Raw genomic sequence first — 22,755 nt, forward strand, 5'->3', positions numbered from 1 at the left:
GCAGCAGGAACATGGCCATCAGCACATATGTGTTGGCCAATCATCAGCCGCTATACACCAACCGAAACACAGAGATAATGACACCATGCCGATAGCACACACACCAGCACTCAAGGCGGCACAACCGGGGAACAACATGACGGCAACCGAGGCCGGCAGAACAAAGCATGGTTGGATACACGCACCGGCCCAACAACGACAACACGACCAGTCGACAGATCAGCATGTCGACTACAACTCGTATGACAACATGCTACCAAAACAACGGAAAACAAAACCAAATCAAACCAACGGCAGAAGCTCAGCAGCACGGTGGAAACACATCGTCGGCTAGTACGCATGGCTGGCCAGCAGACGACAAGCACAGTGGCACAAAAGGCAGCGCACAACCTACAACAAGACACACCGGACTGACGAGCACCAACACTTCTGGCCGGCTCCCCGACTTTGCTGTTTAGTAAGAGGTCGAAGCTGAGCGCGGTGGTAGGTGGCAACACGATCTCGACGACGGCTAATCGGCGGTGCAATAGAGCTTCTGCCCTTCTCCCATCTACATGTCGTGGGTAGCAACGAGCAGCAGCAAGGGGCTTTGGGCGGTATTCACTCTGTGTGTCATGGGAAACAAGGGCTTCGGCCCGAGCCCTCTTCTCCTCGGTGTGACGGCAGCAGGACTCGACGGAGGAGGGTAGGAGGTGCGGGCGAGTGGGAGCAGGTAGGTGGGTCTAGGTGGGATTAGGAGTTTAGCTGGTTCCTAATTTCTAGTTAGGATGAAAAGAGATATTAAGAACATCTAAATATTAAAAACTATATAAAATATCTATTGAAGAGAGTATACAGAGATAAAATTTCTAAATTTAACTATAAAATATTATATTGAGTGTCTCTTGAAATGCTCTTAGATACGTCCGGCCACACCACCCTCCAAATCCCACGCCCACCGCATCCTCCGACCACCCTTCCCCAAAGATGCCGCCGCCACCACCACTCTAACCGCCGCCCCATTTCAATTCCCACCACCGCCCCATTTCAATTCCCACCACCGCCTCACCACCACTCCACCACCCCCGCCCCGCCATGGCCTCCCACCTCCGCCTCCACCTCGCCGCCCCACCACCACTCCTGCCCCATCAACACCACAAGCACTGTCTCCACCTCCGCCACCTCCCGCGGCCACCTGCTCCCCTCCTAAACCCAGCCCGAGCGCCGCCATCTCCTCTCCCCCTCCGACGCCTCCTCTCGCACGCCCGTCCCGTCCGGGAGGTCGGGGGCGGCGCGGGCTCGGAGGAGGATGGCGGTGGCCTCGTGGGGGAGGACTCGGCCACGTTCCGCCTCGGGGACCAGAGCGTGGCGTCGTGGGCCTACTTCGGCGGGATACTCGCCGCTGTGCTTTTGGCGCTCAACGTGCTGTGGATCGACCCCGGCACTGGGGTTGGGACCAGGTTCCTCGACGCCGTCGCCTCCGTCTCCGACAGCCACGAGGTGCGTGAGTGCGCTCACTGGGGTTTCTGCCTGCTTAAGTGCTGAGGATTTCATTCATTTTTAATTTTGTTGTTTCACTCTCGTGCCTACTACTCCAGTTTTAGTGTTGTTGATGGATTGGGAATTGGGATGAGCCTGGTGTGTTCTTGCCTGAATTGCTAGAAATTTTGTGGGGGCTTTCTGCTTTACCGTTATCCACTTGTCCTTTTGTTTGTCGCGAGTTCATGTGATCTGGGACAGGGAGCTCTTACCTGTGAGACCTCCTTTTGTGCTACGACGAGGTAAAATTGTGCTATCGTATGTTAGGATATACGTGCTTGCCCATTATATTTGAGTAATTCTAAATAAATTTGAAAAGCCCAACTAAGTGGAGTGGGAGTGTATCTTTTAGTTCAAAAATACTAGTAAGGGTGGAGGGAGACCAACTTAAAGGAATTGTCTCCTCCACCTACTTAGCATGTGTGGATGAGAGAACTAAAAAAACACACGTGCGCTCGCTCGCTAGGCCGTGGCCCAAGCAAAGGTGAATGGTCCGTCTCGGGTGCATGGCACCTGCGTGAATAGCCTGTCGAAATCGGGTCTAGTAGCTTGCGGTCTCTTTTTACAGTTTTATTCTTTTGCTGCATAGGCAAATGGATATATATGAAAATTGTGTCAGTTAAAAATCCAATCATGGCACACAACCGAGTCCGATCGTGACGCGTCTCAACCACACAACTATCTCTATATATCGGCCGCCCGCCGCCACAAAGGATACACCCAATTAGGGTTTTTGCCTCCTCTCTCTATTACGCCGCCGCACATAGTATACTCCATCCCACTACGCTGGTGTGCACCGATGAACGGGAGATCAGATCTTCGGGACCCATCGCTCTTGAGATCTTGCATCGGAAAAGGGCGAATAAGTTTTTTGGAAGCGCTTGGTGTGACTCCTCACGATTTGCTCCTTTACATCATCACGATTTGCATCTTCTACATCCTCTTCGTCGTCGTCTGCTGCATCGCCATCACGGGGGCCTCTGCATCTCACGCTGCCGACGAGTACATGCGCTATGAGTAGCCTATGTTTAGTCATGTTTATCATGCTGGATAGTTTTGTGATATTCTTGTTAGTGACCATGTACGAGTGTTACATACATAGTTCTGTTACCTATATGCCTACGTTGTACTGTCGCTATATCATGTTTTTCAGTTTATCGGTTTCTATTAATGATCTATTTAGGAATTAAATTAAATCTGGAAATGCGCATTTATTCCTAGATGTGATGCTTGCAGTTTATCGCTTGAATCATCTTGTTCATACAAGTGAAAACAGTTACTGAAATAGGACAAAACAAAAAATAATGCTTTTGTGGACTGTGTAGCGGTATGCTAATGTTAAATTTCCTAGTATTTTATTTAATGTAAGCTCCAACTATCGACATTGATATTTGTCTGAAGATTCTATTTTCATGCTATGCGCTTTTGCCCAGATGATACGGTTGACAAACTTGGGGCGGTAAATAGTTAATAAGTAATAATGTAATAGGAGTCAAGACCACGGTTGCTGTCATAGTTATATTCGGTTAGGGACTCAAGTTTGTGAGCAAGGATGGATTTTGAAACTCCGGTGGTGTTTGAAATCCTAAGTTTGCGGGGCAATATAACTATGATCCTTGTACTATATAACGGAACATGTGCTTCTTAGACTAGTTAAGTGGTTATGATCATTTTTGAGTATGCACGTAGTGTAAAACTTGTAGATGGTCACTATATTTTTTCAAAGAAAAGTCCGGTGTCAATGTTTTCTAGAATGGGCTGATACCCAAATTTCATTACTCATGTAACAAAATTACAAGGATAGTTTCATCAATTAAACCAAAAACTCCAACCAAGAAAGTACTTCATTGTTAGGCAAAACAACCAAAGTTCCACATTCCAGATGCTTTTTTCCTTCCCTGTCTAAGCCTTCGCATAAGACATGTTTCAATTTGCTTGATGGTGCCTTTTTCAGGGCTCTGCTTGTTCCAGCAGCAACACGTCTTGATTGACCACATGGCTCTATTTAGGATGATGGATTAACGCCACCTGTTGTAGAGCTTCCGCACCTCCTGACAATATTTGCTGTTTGTCTCCTTTTTCCATACTTGCCCTTTGATACCACTTTAGCTCCTCTTCACGTAGGAGCTTGACCAGATTTTCATTAGCCTGATTTTTTAAATTTATCTTTGAATCTGAACCCCGCGATCCAGAAATCCGGTCGAGGTTATCTATGATCTCAAGGAGTTCTTTCTTTTTTTGTTTATATGTTCCTGCAGTGTTTGAAGCCCAACATCTGAGATGACGTCTCGGCGAATTGATTTTTTTGTCCATTTTTACATGGTGTTCTGACCTGCCACCGGATTGCTCCAAATTTCTTTCACCTGTTCGGCAAATCCCTCATGTTGTAGCCATCTCAATTCAAATTTGAAGGGTTTGTGCTCCCTCCTAATGATTAGGTTCATGGTGTCAATGAGAACAGGTGTGTGGTCTGATACCCTAGTCCGCTCGAGAGCCCGGGCTGTGACCAAAGGGTATCTCTCTTCCCATTCTGTAGACATAAGCATGCGATCGAGTTTTTCGAAAGTGGGGGATTGAAGGTTGTTTGCCCGTCAGTGTTACTTGGACACGGACACGGGTGTCAGAATCCGACTTCGGTAAAAAAAATTTGGACACGCGAAATACAACTCAGAATCCAACACGGGTGTCGGAATCCGACTCGGATTCGGGGTGTCCGATTCGGCAAATAAATTTGGACACGGGTGCGATCAGATAGCTCAATTTCCCTTAAATCCAAGCTGTCAATGATCTCGTTGAATAGGAAAAGCCACCTATGGTGAAATCTATCATTGTTCTTCTCACTTTGGAAGCGAAGGATATTGAAGTCCTCACCAACCAACATAGATCGAATATCCCGACAAGTATTAACAAGCTCTTCCAAAAAAGCTAGCCTTTAGATCGTCTTTAGCCGGCCCATACACTGCGGCTAAGCTCCGTTGGAAAGAGTATTTTATTTCGAAGATGAATTCTGACGAAGAAATCCCCATCGTAAATAGTCTCGACAACCAAGGTATCTACATTAATTCTGACAAGGATGCCTCCTGATCGGCCCTACAGAGGGTGGTAGTGCCATTGGAAGTCCTGATCGCCAGAGAGACGAGTCACGAGCCCTGCATCGACGGTGTTCTTCCCCGTCTCTAGCAAGGCCATAAAATCCAGCCTGTTCACTGTTTTAATCGACAATTAATCTGATTTTAGCCAAGTCCCGAATACCTCTGCTATAGTGCTATTCCAGAAAACGTCTTTCATTTTCCACCATTTTGTTCTTTAGTTTTCTTGGCCATTTTCAAAAGATAGCTTTTTTTCTTTGAGGGGAGCGATTTGGATTTTCAAGAGACACACTCAGTGTTTCCGGGCATCACCTCATCCATTTCAACCTCCGATATTTCCCGTATCAAGTGAGATAGAATGGAGCCATCCAAATTGGCGTTCGAATCATCCTCACTTACACTTGTCATTTCTCCAACTTGGTCATTTTTTAATTTTGTTTGGTTATTGTAGTTATGCTGATTATTTTTTCTTAATTTAGATTGATCAAAGAATTATTTTAAAACATCACAAGACTTCTCTATTTCCATCCTATGCTGCTGCAACGAAATACCGAGAGGACTAAGATTGGACACCAGGTTTGAACTAGAAGGATGGTGATGAGCAGGATGAAAACACGTACCTTGAGCCGACGCTTCCTGAGTTGCCCGTGGTAATAGACCTCCAAAACTATCAACTCTTTTGGAATCCCATGCCACATCAAGGTTCCTTTCCGCTGTGCATCTCATAGCCCGCAACAAAGAGTCTTTGTCCACCTCCGAAGAGCCATCAACCCTTTGGGAGAAGTGCTGGCGCCCACTACGACGGAGGCCACCTGCTGTGACATCCGATGATACTCGCAAAGCCGAATCCGGTCGCTGGTGAGACGCGCGAGCACCAATCGACGATGCAGATGATCGGGAGAGGCTGGTCAAGTATCATCGTCAAGCACCTGCTGCCTAGCCCTCCCGATGTTGAACTTGTCAGCAGGAGATATAGAAGCAATGGCCCTGGGACTGTCTTGACCCGTGCACGCTTCACCTACCGATCGGCGGAAGGTCGGCGGTCAGGAGCTCCAGCCAGTAGTAGGGGAAGGTGGTGAGATATCCCAAGTCTTCGACAACGGCGCATGATCCGAAGCTAACTCAAGTCTAGCTGGAGCCAAACCACTTGGTTGGAATCCTTGAACGAAACTCTTGTCTAGATTCGTAGCCACAAAGCCAGAAGTCGAAGTCATTGTAGCTTGCTGTGCCCTATGTAAAGAAGTACGGCTAGCCGCGACTGTCGTATCGCCAAGATTGGATGTGTGCTGTTCCACCTAGGCAGCTCCCGCCAGATGGGAGCCCAAGCACCCAGTTTGGCTGGTCGAAGCATCCGACACATTGCCAGTAGTTGAACCGGCCTTGACGCAAAAGGAAACCTGCGCTCGGCCATGTTGGGCGAAGGGCAGCGGCGCCCCCTGGGAGGTGGCCTATGGACGGTCCCTCCCTGCACCAACTCCACCTGCTGGCTGGCGGAAGGCTTCAGCTCGGAGCACCCACCGGCCGCTGGGGTAGGTGACAGGGCGCGCACTGTAGCTCTTGGTCAGCTCTCGCTGAGAGCCCGTTGAGAGCCTCCAATGCACAGCCAGCGGAAGAATCGGCCCTGAAGTAAGTGGAGACCGCTCGGCAAGGTTGGAGTGCTGCATTACTATGACCTTGATCAAAGCAGTAGGTGGCATCTGAAGATCAACTCCTTTGTGACCCGAATTATTAACCTAGAAGAACCCCAACTTATCCCCTCTGAAACCAAAGAGCATGCCATTCGGTTTAGGAAGCCTCAAAATCGAACACTTAGTTGTCAGATGATCACCATGCTTGTCACAGATTACACAATAAAGAAATGTGTCACAGACCTCCATAGAATGACCTTTTGTCTTACAGCGGAAGCAGTACACCTTCTTTGATTTGTGCTTGATATATGTTGCCTCAAGACATGTCTGCGAGGAGGTAAGGAAGGCCGCAATAGCGACTAGAGTGTTATCGCCACCCACAATCGCCTTTGTAGCATTCAGAGGGTGACCCTAGTTGTGCCCACGACCACCTATGTGTGACCCAGTACCAAGGCGTCCCCTCAGATAAGGGTGAGATGAAGAGCCAACACCGAAAGAAAAATTCCAATCCTAGGCGTTTCCAGGGCCGGCATTGCCCCCGAAGCCAGCTTGATTGCCCGTTGCGTTGGCCTCAGCGAGGGATTGAAAGACGGGTACCTCAGAGCAAGCCATTGTAATCCGTCCTCGCCCGCCAAAGGAGAAGGATCTCTTGTTTTGACCATGACCATTGCCCAAGCACTGGCCTTCTCCATGGTTGTCGACCTGCCGACCGGTATGGTCCATAGCTGGAACCCCCTGTTGCCCGTCGGTTGCACCCTGTGTCGGCCCCTTGTTCTGACCAGCACTGCTGGATTTGGTGTCATCCGATTGTCCACCCATGATCACCTGTGCAAATGTTGGAGAGTGAGCGACAGGAATATGCAAAGGTTTAGGCCGATCTTGATGAAAGATTGGAAGATGTGCAGCAGCGTCGGAAAATGGAAAGGATTTGGTGGTGAAATATCCTGGGAAAGCTCCTGGGATTGCTGGCCAAAATTGGACCTTCCAATCTGAATCTCCGAAGGCTCCCCCATAAGGAAATCGCCTAGGACCACCACTAGTTGCGGCTGGCGTTTGGGCAGCGGCCCTTGCCATGGACGCATGAGCCAACCACGAGGCTTCCCACATCCACGACTGGGATGGTCACTTCATGAAGGTTGAGCAGGGGACTTCTGCTTTTGAACCTTGATGGCAATGTCCTGGACGCTCAATTGCTTGACCACAGCCTCCACAATTTGTGCCGCCAGCGAGGAATTGCTGTCATCCTCGGCAGCCTCCTCCGCTCAAAAGATCTCGTCATCTGAGAAGCCGGCCAAGCACGCGGCTTGGATGAACTCAGCCGTTGATGGGGATTGAGCAGCTAAGTTCTCAACCAGCGAAGGCGAGATCGGCGATGCGGCCACCATGTCGAGCCACCAGGAAAACAATTGGATGAGTGTTTGCCGGGTCAGGAGGATCCCGGTGAGCACATGATCCACAACGGACGTATGGTGGAGGGGGAGTCACGCTAGAGGCGCACCGCCGGACTGGCAGAGGATGGCCGACCGGGATTGAGAAGACGTAAAGATAGTCTACGGGAAAACCGGGTTTCAAAATTCAAACCAGAGTGTGCGATCTGTGTTGCCATGAAATTACAAAAGATACATAAGCATGGGTTAGAATCTCGAGCAGTTTCTCATCTAGATGCGTCCAATCAATAATGTGTAGTCTAGAACAAGAGACAGGTACACCCAGGTATTTTAATGGCCATTTCCCTATGGCACAGTTAAACATACCAGAATAAAAAGTAGCTTTCTGATCATCCTGGCTAATAATCAAAATCACACTTTTTTGGAAATTTATTTTCAGTCTGGACATAGCTTCATATAGATAGAGAAGTAGTTTCATATTTAGAACTGATTCAGGATCATCTTGCAAACACAAGATTGTGTCATCAACATATTGAAGCACTACTACTCCATTTTCAATGTAATGAGGAACCAAACCTTTAACCAGTTGGTTCTGTTGTGGCATGTGAATCATTTTAGCCAATGAGTCTGCTGCTAAGTTGAAAAGAAAAGGTGACAAAGTATCACCTTATCTCACACCTTCCCACTTTGGAAATATGGGCCTATTTGGTTACTAACTTTCACAATTAAGGTCCCCTGCTTACTTTCACACTTAAGGTCCCCTGCATTACCACTGCTTTTATCCATTTGCACGATTTCTCACAGAATCCCTTACTTTCCAAACATTGAAATAAGAAATCCAACTTATGTTATCATAAGCTTTTTCAAAGTCTAGCTTTAAGATCACACCTTCATTTTTCCTTATCTTAGTATCATGCATAATCTCATGCAAGCTCATGATCCCATCCATAATGTTTCTACCTTTGATAAAAGCATTTTGACATCTATTGATGATCCTTTTCATGAGTTTCTCAAGTCTTATTGTAAGAACTTCAGTGAAATCTAGTACAGAACATTCAGTAGACAAATTGTTCTATACTGTTGTATTTTGCTAGCATCTTTTAGTTTGGGCAGAAGAGTAATTATGCCATAGCTGATTCGACTAACATCCATTTGGTGACCATGAAATTCATTAAACATATTCAACATGTCCTGTTTAACGATATCCCAACAGACCTGATAACATTCAATAGGAATATGATCAGGCGCTGGAGCTGTATTTTTTTTCCATTGAGAAAATAGCCGCCTTAATTTTTTCCTCTGTAAATTCTATAGTCAACTACTCATTTTCTTGAGATGATATTTTTTTCATCTTCAGTCCAACAAGCTGCATTCATTGTTAAGTCTGGTTTGTCTGCAGGACCAAAAAGGTCTTTGTAATATTCAGTTGCATGTTTCAAGATGTTTTCATCCCCTTCAATTGTTCTATCCTCTTGTTGTAAACTGAAAATTGTATTTTTCCTTTTTTTTGCCATTTGCAACACGATGGAAGAATTCTGTGTTATTATCACCTTTTAGTAGCCATTTTGTATTTAGACATTTTGTTCCAATAAAATTCCTCCTCTTCTAGAATATGCAAAAATTCTGTTTGGACATGAGTTTTCCTGTCTAACTGACTCGCAGTAGCATATTTTTTTCTTCCAAAAGATCAAGAAGGCTCAGCAGTTCATCTTGTAACTGTTGTTTTTTCCTTTAATCTCCCCTTTCAAATTATTGCCCCAGCCGTTAAGGAACTTCTTAACCCTTTTTTTCCTTAATAATCCAAACAGCCACAGCTAATTTGGCTTTCACAGGTTGACCCCAAATTTCACCAATTTTCTCCATAAACTCAGGATGATGCAGTCAAGAAAGTTCAAAGCTGAAAGGCTTTTTTCTGGGGAATTACAATAGGATCAGCATCAAAGGATTATGATCTGACATATATCTAGGGACTTTTCTCAAAATGGCCAAGGGGAACATTAGCTCCCAGTAGGGGTTTCCTGGTTATTACTCCATGTGTATTTGCCCCCAGATAGGTACAGCTTCCTCAATTCGTACATTTTAATAATAAAATTGAACATATCAGTATTTTTACTGCCCCCAAACTTTTTGTTCTTCTCTGAGCTAAACCTTAGTATGTTAAAGTCACCACCAATCAGCATAGGATATTTGTGGCTAGCACAAATTTGAGACAATTCAATAAGGAATTGCTCTTTATGCTCTTCCTGGGCAGGTCCCTACACAATAACTAGGGACCATTTTTTCTGGATTTTTTTTATCATACACAGTGGCATCAACATGAAATCCACCTGAATGGAAAGACTCAACATCAAATCTATCTAAGTTCACTCCATACAATATTCCACCTGACCTACCAGATGAGGGTGGCCAGTGCCAAGCAAAAGATTTTTGAAAGTCCGCTTTTCTAAATAACCTCTCATCAAAAAATTTCCTCATGGTTTCTTGAACGCCCACAAAGTCCACGTGATAGTCATAAATGAGCTCCCTCAAATAGGTGCCCATACCTTTTTCACCAACCCCTGTACAGTTCCATATAAGCCCTTTCATTTATGCGTATTTTTTCTTTCTATCTTTCATATTGACAGGTCTAGAGCTAACCATAGAACCATCCCCTTCCAGCAAGGCTTGTTCAACCAAGGGGAAGCCAACCTTCTGGATCTAAATGTGGGGCTCATCTTAACTTTTTTTCTTTTCTTTTTTGACTTTTTAGAGGACACCAGTTTTAAATCATCGTCATCATATTCTTCAGATTCCCAATTCAGGAACTGCTGTTCCACAGAGGGGATATCAGCATTATTCTCAGAATCGGCTTTATCTATCCCATCTTGTATTTTATCAGCTAAATTATGTCTAGCAATTTCTAATTCTTTTAGTAGATCAATCTTCTCCGTATCATCAACATTAACATGCACACCCATTTGAGCTGATCTAGTAACTAAAGAAAGGTTATCTAGAACAGGAAAAGAATTTGATTTGTTTAAATTGGTACCTTCCAAATTCTTCTTTTTGGTTAAGTCCACCGCTCTGTCAGCTACCTTCCCTTGCAACTGACCCTGCAATCTTGCACTTCTCTCAGGTTCCTTGTTGCTGTTTATCATCTTGTTTTAAATCTTGGCTGCAGGAATATGTTGCTTTCCTTCTTTTTTCTCTTTCCTAAATTCATTCTTGCTATCCCCTTTCTGTACTCCATCAAGCAAAGATCTCTTTATCATGGACTCCTTTACCTTCCTCTTTTCCTATTGTGTCCATAGTCGACTGTATAATAGTGTTCACACTACCCACCACCTGCTGCCGACAAGATACTTCATATGAATCATTATCACCCATCATTTCATGTTCAAGATTCTTAATCGCTTCTACTTCCACTTCCATGTCTCTGGCCACATCATCTTCCTGACTAGAGAACTCCACCCTAGGTTCTTCCTGAGTGCCCATAGGACCGATAGAGATAACTCTAGTTTAATTACTCTCTTCAGGACCAACTACTTGAGTGTAAGGGGAACAGAGGTCTCCCTAATCTCTTTTGCATCATTAGAGTCCTCCCTATTCTCCATAATAGGTTCGAGTGGGATGATCTGCCCCCCTGCTTGTAAAGCCAGTTTGGCCTCAATAGCAGCAAGAGGATCAAACTTATATCTCACTAGTTTAGACCCATATTCATTAAGCACTACAGAAGAGTGATCATGACATTTCACCAACCAAAGCTTCATATCCTCATCTCCTTGTTCCATTGACCTATATTTAGGGATTCACCACCACCAGGGGCTATCAAATATCCAATAAGAAGACCTTCGTCTTCCTCACTGTCATCACCCAGTTCTACTTGTTCATCAGTTTGGCCTCTATTCTTTCCTTCTGGTTCCACATGTGTAATTAAGGGACCCATGGCATAATATCCTTTTTGAGCATCTGCCATAAACTTTTTGGTTGTCTGCTTATCAGTCCCAGTGTTGGTGTCTCCTTGTTGCATCTGCCCTGATTGTGATGTACCAGCCTGCTCATTCATTTTGGGCTTCTTAGGAGAGGGTTGATCAGCGCCGGGTTTATCATGAACCCCAGTACTAATTCATTTGTTTCCATCTGGATCAGTAGTACCTTCCTGCTGTACCTCTCTTTTAAAGAAATATAAGTGTAGGTCATCCAGCACCCCTTCCATTACAGCAGGTACCTTGCTTGCATAATCATATTTCTGGAGGTTTACTTTGTCCAGTGCTAGAGTTAATCCAACCATGGAACCCACATAGAACACTGTTTCCTTAGACCTTTTGTCATATGGGATTCCTTTGATTCTAAACCATGCCACATCAAGTGAGCCCTTAGATCCTATCGAAGATTTCCATTTGTCTACTTTTATCAGCACATATTCATCAGTTCTTGTTAACGATTTGTGAACTGCCGATCTTACGAATACGTGAATGAAGTAAGAGATACTCCCTGTAGCCGAATCGTCCGTCAAAACACAGAGATTTATACAGGTTCAGACCTCTTGAAGGATAATAGCAATACGTCATGTGATCTTGTATTGATCTTTGAGACAGATTACAAGGGTGGTTGTGTCTTGGCTTGCCTAGATGGGATCTAAACCTAGTTGAGAGCTCCTTGCGTGTAGTCTTGGCGAGATGTCGATGTAGATCGCGAGAATAGAAAGCTCAGGGCTTGTGGTGCACTTGAGGCTTCAGTATGCTTGGGTGATGGGCATGTGTCTTGTCCTCCACAGACCCCCCTGGCTCTATATATATATATGGGGGTTGCCGTGTAACCTCTATACTTCTTTTCGAGTATGATTATGTTATCCTTAGAGATAAACTTCCATGTTTATGAGATACCCTGGTGCTCGCGGCTCGCAGGCAGTTTCCATACGTAAAAGGATTTCTTTCCTAGAAATGGACGTATGCTTCGAGAATACATGAAACTGTAGGGGATCTGGATACATATAAGATACTCATATACGGTAGTTTTGTACTATCCATCGTCAGTTCGCATGCGCATTTCAGTGAAATGTGACAAGTCAACCACCTTCTGGGCATTATTAGGAAAGCACATCTGAAACTGATTCTCTGATATCTTCTTAGCATACCATCTCCAGGCTGAATTAGGGCCTGCAAGCTTCTTGAATTCAACCTCAGTTTGCCTGGCACAAGCTGTTCCAGATTTAACAGTACTCAGAGCACAGATAGCTGTGTCTTTCATGCCTTGTTCACAAGTACTTTTGATAAAATGGAATCCCTGCCCATGTACAGCAAAACCACAAAATGCGCCATGAATTCCCAAGATCTCCTTTCTGGACAATTTTGTATCAATATGATCTTCCATCTCACATCTGCTGCACTTGAATGTTTTGGTGCAGTTCTCTGATTTGTGTCCCAAGCGCCCACACTTGCTACATGGTTCTACTTTGTTTTTGCCTATGTTAGGATCCAGACCCCCAGCAGTAGCACTTCCTGAATTTTCTGCTTTGTCTTGTCCCAATTGTTGTCTCTAACCATTATTTTTCAGTTGAGGATTCCATTGTTTACAACCACCGATATTTTTCAATTCAAAACTTTGAGATTTCTCATGTGTTTCCTCATGATGCTTGTTCTCCCCGGAGTTTCATTGAGACCATGATTGTTATTTCCTTGGAACCCCGCTCCCGTCTCCTGCCACTGAATCTGGTGCCAATGTACCTGGAAAAGAAGATCCTTAATGCTGTCAATCTCTCGGAATAATAACTGGTCTGTACAAACTTCTTTTGTGTGCCAGTAAAATGCACACGATTACATGGCATGTGGTGCATATTTGAATTTCCACTTTTCAGAAACCAAAATATGATTGTTATATATATTTTATTTTAAAGTGAAATCATACCAGTTATATTTCTTTTTATAGATTTTGATTTATAGGGAAATGGAAAGTTAGAGCTGTGGAGACAGACCTTGGAGTCGAAGGGTTTTAGGCTTAGTAGAACTAAAACTGAGTACATGAGGTGCGATTTTAGTACTACTAGGCACGAGGAGGATGAGGTTTGCCTTGACGGGCAGGTGATACCTTAGAAGGATACCTTTCGATATTTGGGGTCGATGCTGCAGAAGGATGGTGAAAATCGATGAAGATGTGAGCCATCGAATCAAAGCTGGGTGGATGAAGTGGCGCCAAGCTTCCGGCGTCCTCTGCGACAAGAGAGTACCACAGAAGCTAAAAGGCAGGTTCTATAGGATGGCAATTAGACCTGTGATGTTGTATGGCGCAGAATGTTGGCCAACTAAAAGGCAACATGTCCAACGGTTGAGTGTAGCGGAGATGCGCATGCTGAGATGGATGTGTGGCCACACAAGAAAGGATCGGGTTCGGAATGATGATATACGTGATAGAGTTGGTATAGCACCAATTGAAGAGAAGCTTGTCCAACATCGTTTGAGATGGTTTGGGCATATACAACGCAGGCCCTCAGAAGCGTCTGTACATAGCGGAAGAATAAAGCGTGCGGATAATGTCAAGAGAGGTCGAGGTAGACCAAACTTGACATGGGAGGAGTCTGTAAAGAGGGATCTGAAAGACTGGAATATCACCAAAGAACTAGCCATGGACAGGGGTGCGTGAAAGTTAGCTATCCACGTGCCAGAGCCATGACTAGACTTGCAAGATCTTATGAGTTTCATCTCTAGCCTACCCCAACTTGTTTGGGACTGAAAGGCTTTGTTGTTGTTGTTGTTGATTTATAGGGATAATAATAACTTATAGAAAATTCCTATGTGCAAGCGTGCTTGAAAACTTAAAATTATGTTTGTGCCATTGCAACCATAGAATGATATTGAGAGGGAAGCACCATTGCAACGTAGGTCAGCTTGCGAATACCATAGCAAAATGCAAATATTACAATACACTAGTGTGTCTAGGGTTGCTACTAGCGCTGTCTGTGAGGGGTGAGAAATGACTGCGCCATCCTTGCCCCTTTCTTCTCTTCCCCATCTTTGCACCTCGCTGCAGCTTCACCGTTCCGCTAATACTGTTCTCCCAAATGTTGCCACCAACAGCGAGCTCTTCTCATGCCTCTTCGTTCCCCTTGGCTTCGGTTGAGTTGCTGCTGCGGATTCACCTCAACAAAGTTGTGGAAACCTTGCCTGCTCTACTGTAGTACTGACACTCATTGAGCTTGCGACTGGCATCACTGAACCAAGCTGCACCACTGTTTTCTTCCCCGTTTCCATGGTGATCTTCTTGCAACCGCAACTGCTTGGGGGCTACTTCTCCCTGTCATAACTGCAGCGATTGTAGCGGTGACATTCCGTGACCTTAACCCACCGACTGACAGCTGCTGTTGCATTTGCTTCTTTTCCCCTGTGCACACACTCTGCCATCAGGTGAGGAACATGCCCTCTTCCACCCAGCGGCAGAAGTGCCATTCTTGAAAGATTCTCCCATCTGGATGGACATCAATGGCAAAAACTTATAGGAATTCTATGGCAGTGACATATTTGGAAAATTTTTGGCCTTCTCATGGTATTGGAAAGTCGAGCTCATTTTGTGGGGGTGCCATCGGCGAGGGTGTGGGAACACTCGTGCTTGTCCACAACGAAACCCGCGTCACGTTTGCCCATTCTACACCCTCCTGTACCCATTTTACCCTGTATTACCTATATCCATTGGGTAATCGAGTAAACCTGTAGAGTTCTTGGATATTGGTGGGGGATAGGCAAAATTGTACAGTTCTTGACATTGTTAATTTCTTGCAAGAACGCAGAGGAACCAACAAGAATAATTGACCTTTTTTTTAAGAAAAAACCAAGAGAAACTACAATAAGTTCATGATGGATATTGGCATTTTGACAACTGCTTCTGTAGTTTGTTCCAAAGTGAAGTGAAACAAACACCACAACATCAACAATTGAATTTAATTTGGACAAGAAAATTGGTGTCAAGTCAAATCTCTAAAATGTTTAGGAACAACCATAGTTCTGTTCATGATGTTTAGGGACTTTATGAACTTAAGGGGCTTTGTATTATTCTTTTACTTCTTATTCAGTATTCCTTCATGTAGAATTGGAGCAAATCACCGCACAGCACAAAGGCAGGGGTGGCATTCTATTAATAGCCAAAAGGCAAGGTTACAAGAGATTACAATCCTCAATTAGAGGGACTAAACTAAGCAAGTAGAATAATAGAAGGAAAACCTAATATACACAATAAACTCTAATACCCGCCTGCAGTTGCAGCAGGAGGAGACCGGACGCAAAGACTGGACCGGAACTCCTAAAATAGCTGGGTCAGAAGACCCTTTGTCATGATATCGGCGAATTGATGAGAGGAGGGCACGTGCAGGACGCGAACTTCGTCGAGAGAGACCTTCTCGCGGACAAAATGAATGTTGATCTCAATGTGCTTTGTCCGCTGGTGTTGTACTGGATTGGTGGATATGTAAATGGCACTGACATTTTCACAGTACACTACGGTGGTCGAAAGAAGTGGAACATGGAGTTCCTGAAGGAGATGCCACAACCAACATCACTCAGCGACGGCATGAGCAACAGCACGGTACTCTGCACTCGAGCGAGACACCGTGGTCTAGCGTTTGGAGGACCAAGACAATTGTCTCCGAGAAAAACACAGTAGCCGGAGGTAGAGTGTCGGGAGTCCGGGCAGCCAGCCCAGTCGGTGTCGGAGTAGGCGTTGAGGGATGTTGCCGGCGATAGGCCGATGTGTAGACCAATGTCGAGAGTACCCTTGACGTATCTCAGGATGCGCTTGATCAGCGCAAGGTGCGGTTCCCGTGGAGCATGCATGAAGAGACACCTGCTGAACGGCGTACGCCAAATCCGGACAGGTGAGCGCCAGGTACTGTAAGGCCCCTGCAAGACTTTGGTACTCGAATGGATCAGCAATAGGGGCACAGCCAAGGCCAGAAAGCTTAGCATGAGTGTCCACCGGTGTTGTGGTGGGGTGACATTCAGCCATGCCTGCGCGGCGGAGAAGGTCGACGGCGTACTGTCGCTGGGACAGGAACAACCCGTCGGAAGAGCGCGTGACAGAGATGTCGAGGAAGAAGTGCAGGTCGCCGAGGTCCGTCATGGTAAACTCCGAGCGGAGTCGGGTGATACAGGCGCTGAAGAAGTGCTGTAGAAGAAGCGGTGATGACGATGTCGTCGACATACAACAGCAGGTAAGCCATGTCGGTCCCCTGGCGGAGGACAAACAGGGACGTGTCGGAGGAGGACGCGACGAAACCGAGCTGGTGGATGTAAGTGGAGAACCGCTGGTACCATGCCCGGGGAGCCTGCTTCAAGCCATAGAGGGACTTCTGGAGAAGACACATGGTCAGGATGAGTAGGATCCACAAAGCCGGAGGGCTGCTGACAATAGACCATCTCGTCGAGAGTGCCGTGAAGAAATGCATTCTTGACGTCAAGCTGATGGATCGGCCAGGAGTGTGACGTGGCAATGGAGAGGACGGTGAGGATGGTCGTCGGTTTGACCACTAGGCTGAAGGTCTCGTCGTAGTTGATGCCGTGGTGCTGGGAGAAGCCACGAACAACCCAGCATGCCTTATGGAGAACCAGACGACCGTCGGAGTGGAACTTGTGCTTGAAGATCCACTTTTCGGAGACGATGTTGACGCCATGTGGACGAGGTGCCAGGTATTGTTGTCCATTAGAGCATTGTACTCGTCGTTCATCGCAGTACGCCAATTGGGATCAGCAAGGGCGCTGCGGTAATTGGCCGGGATGGCAGAGACAGGAGCAAGTTGAGCCGTCAAGGAGAAGAACTCCACCGAGCGGTCTGTGGCTGCACGGGACCGTATAATCATCTGGTGAGACCGAGATGGCTGGGGCAGATGCCGAGGCAACCGGCGCAGGGTTTGGAACAGTCGACTGAATAGCAGGCAGAGAGGCCGGTGCCGATTTGACTGGCGGCAAGACCTCGGCCGAGGATGACGCCGCACGTGGCCGTCGTGTATAGACAAGATGCATGGGCGGGCGGTCTGGCGCCTCAGAGGCTACGCCAGATGCTGCTGGCAGCGAGCGCTCAACACCCGAGAGTGGAGCTGTCGCCGGAGAGACCTGCAAGGGTGCCACGGTAGCAGTTCAAGGCACTGGCATGGCAAGATCATTGACTAGGAAGTCCAAGTCGGTATTAGGAGAAGACTCAGGCAAACAACCACTGTTGGCAAACGGGAAGCTGCTCTCATCAAACACGACATGGCGAGAAATGATGACTCAGTTTGTGGCAAGGTCAAGGCAGTGGTATCCTTTATGCTGAGGGGGGTAACCAAGGAAGACACAAGCCGCAGAGTGAGGAACAAGTTTGTGAGCAGCAGTAGCGGATAAATTTGGAAAACAAGGGCAACCAAAAACCCGAAGATGATTGTATTGTGGTGGCGTTTGGTGAAGGAGGGTGTAGGGAATAGCACCACTGGTGGAGGAGGAGGGACATCGGTTGAGAAGATAAGTGGCAGTAGCTAAGGCCTCGGCCCAGAACCTAGGAGGCATATGAGCATGAAGAAGGAGCGTGCGAATCGCATTATTGAGTGTGCGAAGCATCCGCTCGGGTTTGCCATTTTGTGAGGAGGTGTGAGGGCAAGAGAGGCGCAAAAGGATGCCGCGGGAAGCAGAGAAGGATGTGTTGGCGTGGTTGACAAATTCACGATGTTGTCAGCCTGAATGGACTTTAGAGGGAGGCCGAATTGTGTGCTGGCGTAGGAAGCGAGGTCTACTATGTGTTGGTGAACGTTGGACTTCTTTTTAAACGGAAAGGTCCAGCAAAAATGAGAGAAATCATCAACAACGACCAAATAGTATAGCGAACCAGATATGCTAGCCACAGGAGAGGTCCACACATCACAATGAACAAGCTCAAAAGGAGCAAAAGTGCGTGAAGTTGATGTAGCAAAAGGTAGGTGCGTGTGTTTACCAAGCTGACAGGATTGGCAGAGCGAGCGAGCTACATTATTACATGCAATAAGCGAACTTTTATGCAAATGAACAAGGGATGCAATGTCGGGATGGCCGAGACGCTGGTGCCATAATTGGGAGGAGATGGCAATGTGGGCTCTGGCAGTGGCAGGAGAATCGACAGTAGGATTGGTGTAGAGGTCGCCCTCACTATTGCAGCGAAGCATCACTCGTTGCATCTGAAGATCCTTAACAGAAAAACCGAAAGCGTCAAACTCGAGGGAACAGTTATTGTCACGAGTGAACTTTCGAACAGAAAGAAGATTGCAAACTAAATGAGGAACAACAAGAACATCGCTAGAGAAAAGTTTGTGTTGGGTGTACGAAGAAGAGTGTGACTGCTAGAGGTGATGGGCAGACGTGAAGCATTGCCAATAGTGACAGCCGTGTTAGGTGGGGAATGAGAGATGAGGAGGGTACCGCTGTTGGACGCCATGTGGGAGGTAGTGCCACTGTCCACGACCCAGCCGCTGTGTCCCTGGACAGCGAGCTGGTTCAGGGCGGTGATCAGCCCCTGCTGGTCCCATGTTGGTGCAGTGTGGGGCTGAGGAGGCGCAAAGGTGGTGTGCGCCTGTGAAGGAGCGCCGAGGAGGCCCGGGGCTGGCGACTAGCGCCACAGGCCGCCATGGAGTGCCCATTGACAGGCACCAGGAGCGGACCATGGGTTGAAGCAGAACCAGGGGCCAGCCGGTGGAGTAGTGCGCCTGCACGGGGGGCCACTAGTGCCAGCGTTGTGCTTGCTGCGGCGGTTGCGCCCGCCGTGATGGCCATGGCCGGCATTGGGGGGCAGGAGAGGCGGCCGGAGTAGGTGGAGCAGGTGTCGTCGTGGAGCGGCAGTCGGACTGGCTGCAGGGGGAGCCGCCGGCAAATAGAGCCGTCTCGGTGGCGATCGTTGTCTTGTTGGCGAGGCGAGTTTCCTTGAAGGTGAGCATGGAGCGAGCTCGAGCAAAGAAGGGGAACGGCGTCGAGTTGGCAATGTCGTCGGCGGTGTTGGAGTAGCGGGGGTTGAGGCCGCGCAGCAAATTGAGGATGAGCTGCGAGTCGGAGACGGGGTGGCTGACGTCGCAGAGAGCATTGGCCATGGTTTTCACGCGCTGGCTGTAGTCGGCAATGGATTGATCACCTTGTAGAAGGGAGTGAAACTGGCTATTGAGGAAGACGGCACGTGATTCCTTGTTGTCGTGGAAGAAGGCTTCGATTATGACCCAAAGGTCGCGGGCCATCTCATCGTCGGCCATCGCGGAGTCCAGGATGTCATCGACGACAGAGCCGTACAACCAGCTGAGGACGGCGGAATCCGCGACGGTCCATGCGGGGTCGTCTAGGTGTGCGACATCAGAGCCATCGATGTGGGAGAGAAGGCCGAACTTGGTGCACATGGTTCGGAAGAACTTGGACCAGCGGGAGTAGTTCGCTGTTTTCATGTCGAGGGTCATCAGCACGTGAGACTTGACAGCAATGGTGCAGTACGGGTGGAGGACGACCGGCGGCACGACGTGCACCCCGGAGGCGCTGTCGCTAGAGGCGGCGGCGTCCGTGAAATCGGTGACCGGGGCTGACATGGGAGGTGGCGGCTACTAGGGTTAGCAGCGGCGGCGGGTGAGAATCAGAGAAGGAACAGCAGAAGAAGCTCAGGAAGGGAAGAGAAAACTGATACCATGTAGAATTGGAGCAAATCACCGTACAACACAAAGGATGGGGTGGCATTTCTATTAATAGCCAAAAAGGCAAGATTACAGGAGATTACAATCCTCAATTAGAGGGACTATACTAGGCAAGTAGAATAATAGAAGGAAAGCCTAATATACATAATATACTCTAATACTTCATATTCTTCTTTCACTTCTTGTTTTGTTTTCTTCTTTTCTTTTGGTTTGCTGTTGCCTTGATGGATAGAAATTTACACATCTGGTATGGTAAATCTGTTTGGGGTACTTGTTACCTTGGCAAATTGTATTATTTTTCAATTATCAAATATATATGTATTAATCATATACAATTCCATTGCAGGTCGTGATGTTGCTCCTTACCATCATTTTTGCCGTAGTACATAGTGGTATGGCAAGCCTACGGGAAACTGGTGAGAAAATAATAGGGGAGCGTGCTTATCGAGTGCTATTTGCTGGAATCTCACTGCCTTTGGCAGTTACTACTGTTGTGAGTTCTTGTCTTTTTTTTTTCCCCATTCGGACAGATGGTACCAATCTTGCTGAATCGTGCTCCATCTTTGAAACCTGCCTTATCTTGTAGGTATATTTTATAAATCATCGGTATGATGGTACTCAGCTATGGCAAGTTCAGGGCATCTCTGGCATCCATGAGCTTGTTTGGCTCTCATCATTCCTTTCATTCTTCTTTCTGTATCCATCTACTTTTAATCTTTTGGAAGTGGCAGCTGTGGACAAGCCAAAATTGCATATGTGGGAAACTGGAATAATGCGTATCACAAGACATCCACAGGTACTCTGTTCTATGGAACTTCTGAAGGTGTTTCTATTACTGCGTGGCATTTACTATACTTTGGTATTTATAGCTTGCCTTCTAACTAGCATTTATCTTATAGATGGTTGGCCAGGTAGTTTGGTGCCTTGCTCACACACTATGGATTGGCAATTCGGTTGCTGTTGCAGCCTCCGTTGGATTGATCGGCCACCATCTATTTGGTGCCTGGAACGGTGACAGGAGGCTAGCATCACGCTATGGTGAAGCCTTCGAAGTCTTGAAGAAGAGAACAAGTGTTGTGCCTTTTGCTGCAATCGTCGATGGACGGCAGAAACTACCCAAAGATTACTACAAGGAATTCATCCGGTTACCGTATGTTGCAATCACAGCTTTAACCTTGGGGGCATACTTTGCTCATCCCTTGATGCAAGCGTCCAGTTACCAACTTCCCTGGTAGTACTACAGAGATGTACATATGTCGTTCACTACCATTTCCACAAACAAAGAAATAGAAATTTGGTACTTCAGCAGTTTACTTTGCTCCCATGGAGGCCATACCAGAATGCATCCCTAGATTGGGGGCTATCTTGTGTCTACAGGTGTCCATCTCTGCCGCTGCCATTGTTGCCGGTTGTGACTTCGTTGGTTCATCAGGAACAATCGGCCCTTCTGTGCTTCTGATTCCTTGATCATCGGCCCTTCTGTGCTTCTGATTCCTTGATCGTGTTCCTAGAATCCCCTACCACCTCAAGAGGTTCAGTTTTTTAGAGGCAAGAGGCTTAGGTCTGGTATGGTTCCACAACGACAACAAAGCCTTTCTATACCAATCAAGTTGGTGTAGGCTATATAGCCTTTTGAAAGATCAATGACTCTAATATAGTGTTTATATGTTTTGATAATTAATATCAATATAGTTAATGGAACTAACATGGCTTGCTAGTGTGAAAAGATTTAGTCTTGTGGATTCTATGTGATGTATTTGGGTTCTCAAACACCTTAAAGGATTCAATATCAATGTCAAAAAGTAGAGTTTCACAAAGATATAAGGATCTATTGCTTAGACAACTAATCATGGAGTTGAGAACATCACTTGAGCAGATATGTTTGTTTCCTTTAATGGTACTACAAATAGGGGTTTAGGTTTAGTAGCTTGATCCAATGTTTTGAGGCTAATAATTTAGTGGTGATGTGCACTAGGTTTATTTAGTCTTAATAGACCAAGATCCAAGACATCAAGAATTGAAGTCGTAACAAAAAGCGAAGCTGAGATAAAGAGATGATCGAATTGGATTTGTCATATGAATTTGATTTTATTAAAATGGTTTTGAGCTCAAGTAACTTTGCTTATGTTGTACCAACATAGCTGGTCCCAAACACAGGTTAAGGAGGAGTCAATGTAAAAAAAAACTTAGCCACTCTTAGGAAGATGAATCTCAAAAGAAGTTCGTTGGGGGCGTAATCCTCTTAGCAATGCGCTATATCTGAACTCGGGTATGGTGTTAAATGGGCAAGGGCCGGGCTAGCACCTCCTTAGTGGCGTGATGTATCTTGATCTTGATACGATGATAAATGGGCAAGGATTGGGTCATCGTATCCTTAGTGGCGTGCTACATCAGCGTTCGGGTGTAGTGAAAAATGAGCAAGTGTCTTCGCAAATGTCAAAATAGGTGCGAAAGGTAAGGAAGCTAGTCGAGCCAAGTAGAATCTGTTTAGGTACTTAGAATGT

At 46.5% G+C, this 22,755-nt stretch overlaps 1 protein-coding gene across 1 annotated transcript; it reads left to right on the forward strand.

The window, feature by feature from the left end:
• Nucleotides 1-903: 903 nt before the first annotated feature.
• Nucleotides 904-21,956, forward strand: LOC133905931 (15-cis-zeta-carotene isomerase, chloroplastic-like). The gene is made up of 4 exons (XM_062347739.1): nt 904-1,479; nt 20,598-20,744; nt 20,838-21,047; nt 21,151-21,956. Exons 1-4 carry the CDS (start codon nt 1,075-1,077, stop codon nt 21,484-21,486), a joined length of 1,098 nt encoding a protein of 365 aa, XP_062203723.1. The 5' UTR covers nt 904-1,074; the 3' UTR covers nt 21,487-21,956.
• The last annotated feature ends 799 nt before the right edge of the window (nt 21,957-22,755 follow it).

This window comes from Phragmites australis, chromosome 23 (genome assembly GCF_958298935.1).
Source record: "Phragmites australis chromosome 23, lpPhrAust1.1, whole genome shotgun sequence".
NCBI classification, from domain to species: domain Eukaryota; kingdom Viridiplantae; phylum Streptophyta; class Magnoliopsida; order Poales; family Poaceae; genus Phragmites; species Phragmites australis.

What these genes read in the sequence shown, in the direction of transcription:
- LOC133905931 (XM_062347739.1), top strand. Translation starts at nt 1,075, where the DNA reads ATGGCCTCCCACCTCCGCCTCCACCTCGCCGCCCCACCACCACTCCTG. An exon ending in CTTTGGCAGTTACTACTGTT is followed by an intron (nt 20,745 to 20,837) that starts GTGAGTTCTTGT and finishes CTTATCTTGTAG; the next exon opens with GTATATTTTATAAATCATCG. An exon ending in GTATCACAAGACATCCACAG is followed by an intron (nt 21,048 to 21,150) that starts GTACTCTGTTCT and finishes TTTATCTTATAG; the next exon opens with ATGGTTGGCCAGGTAGTTTG.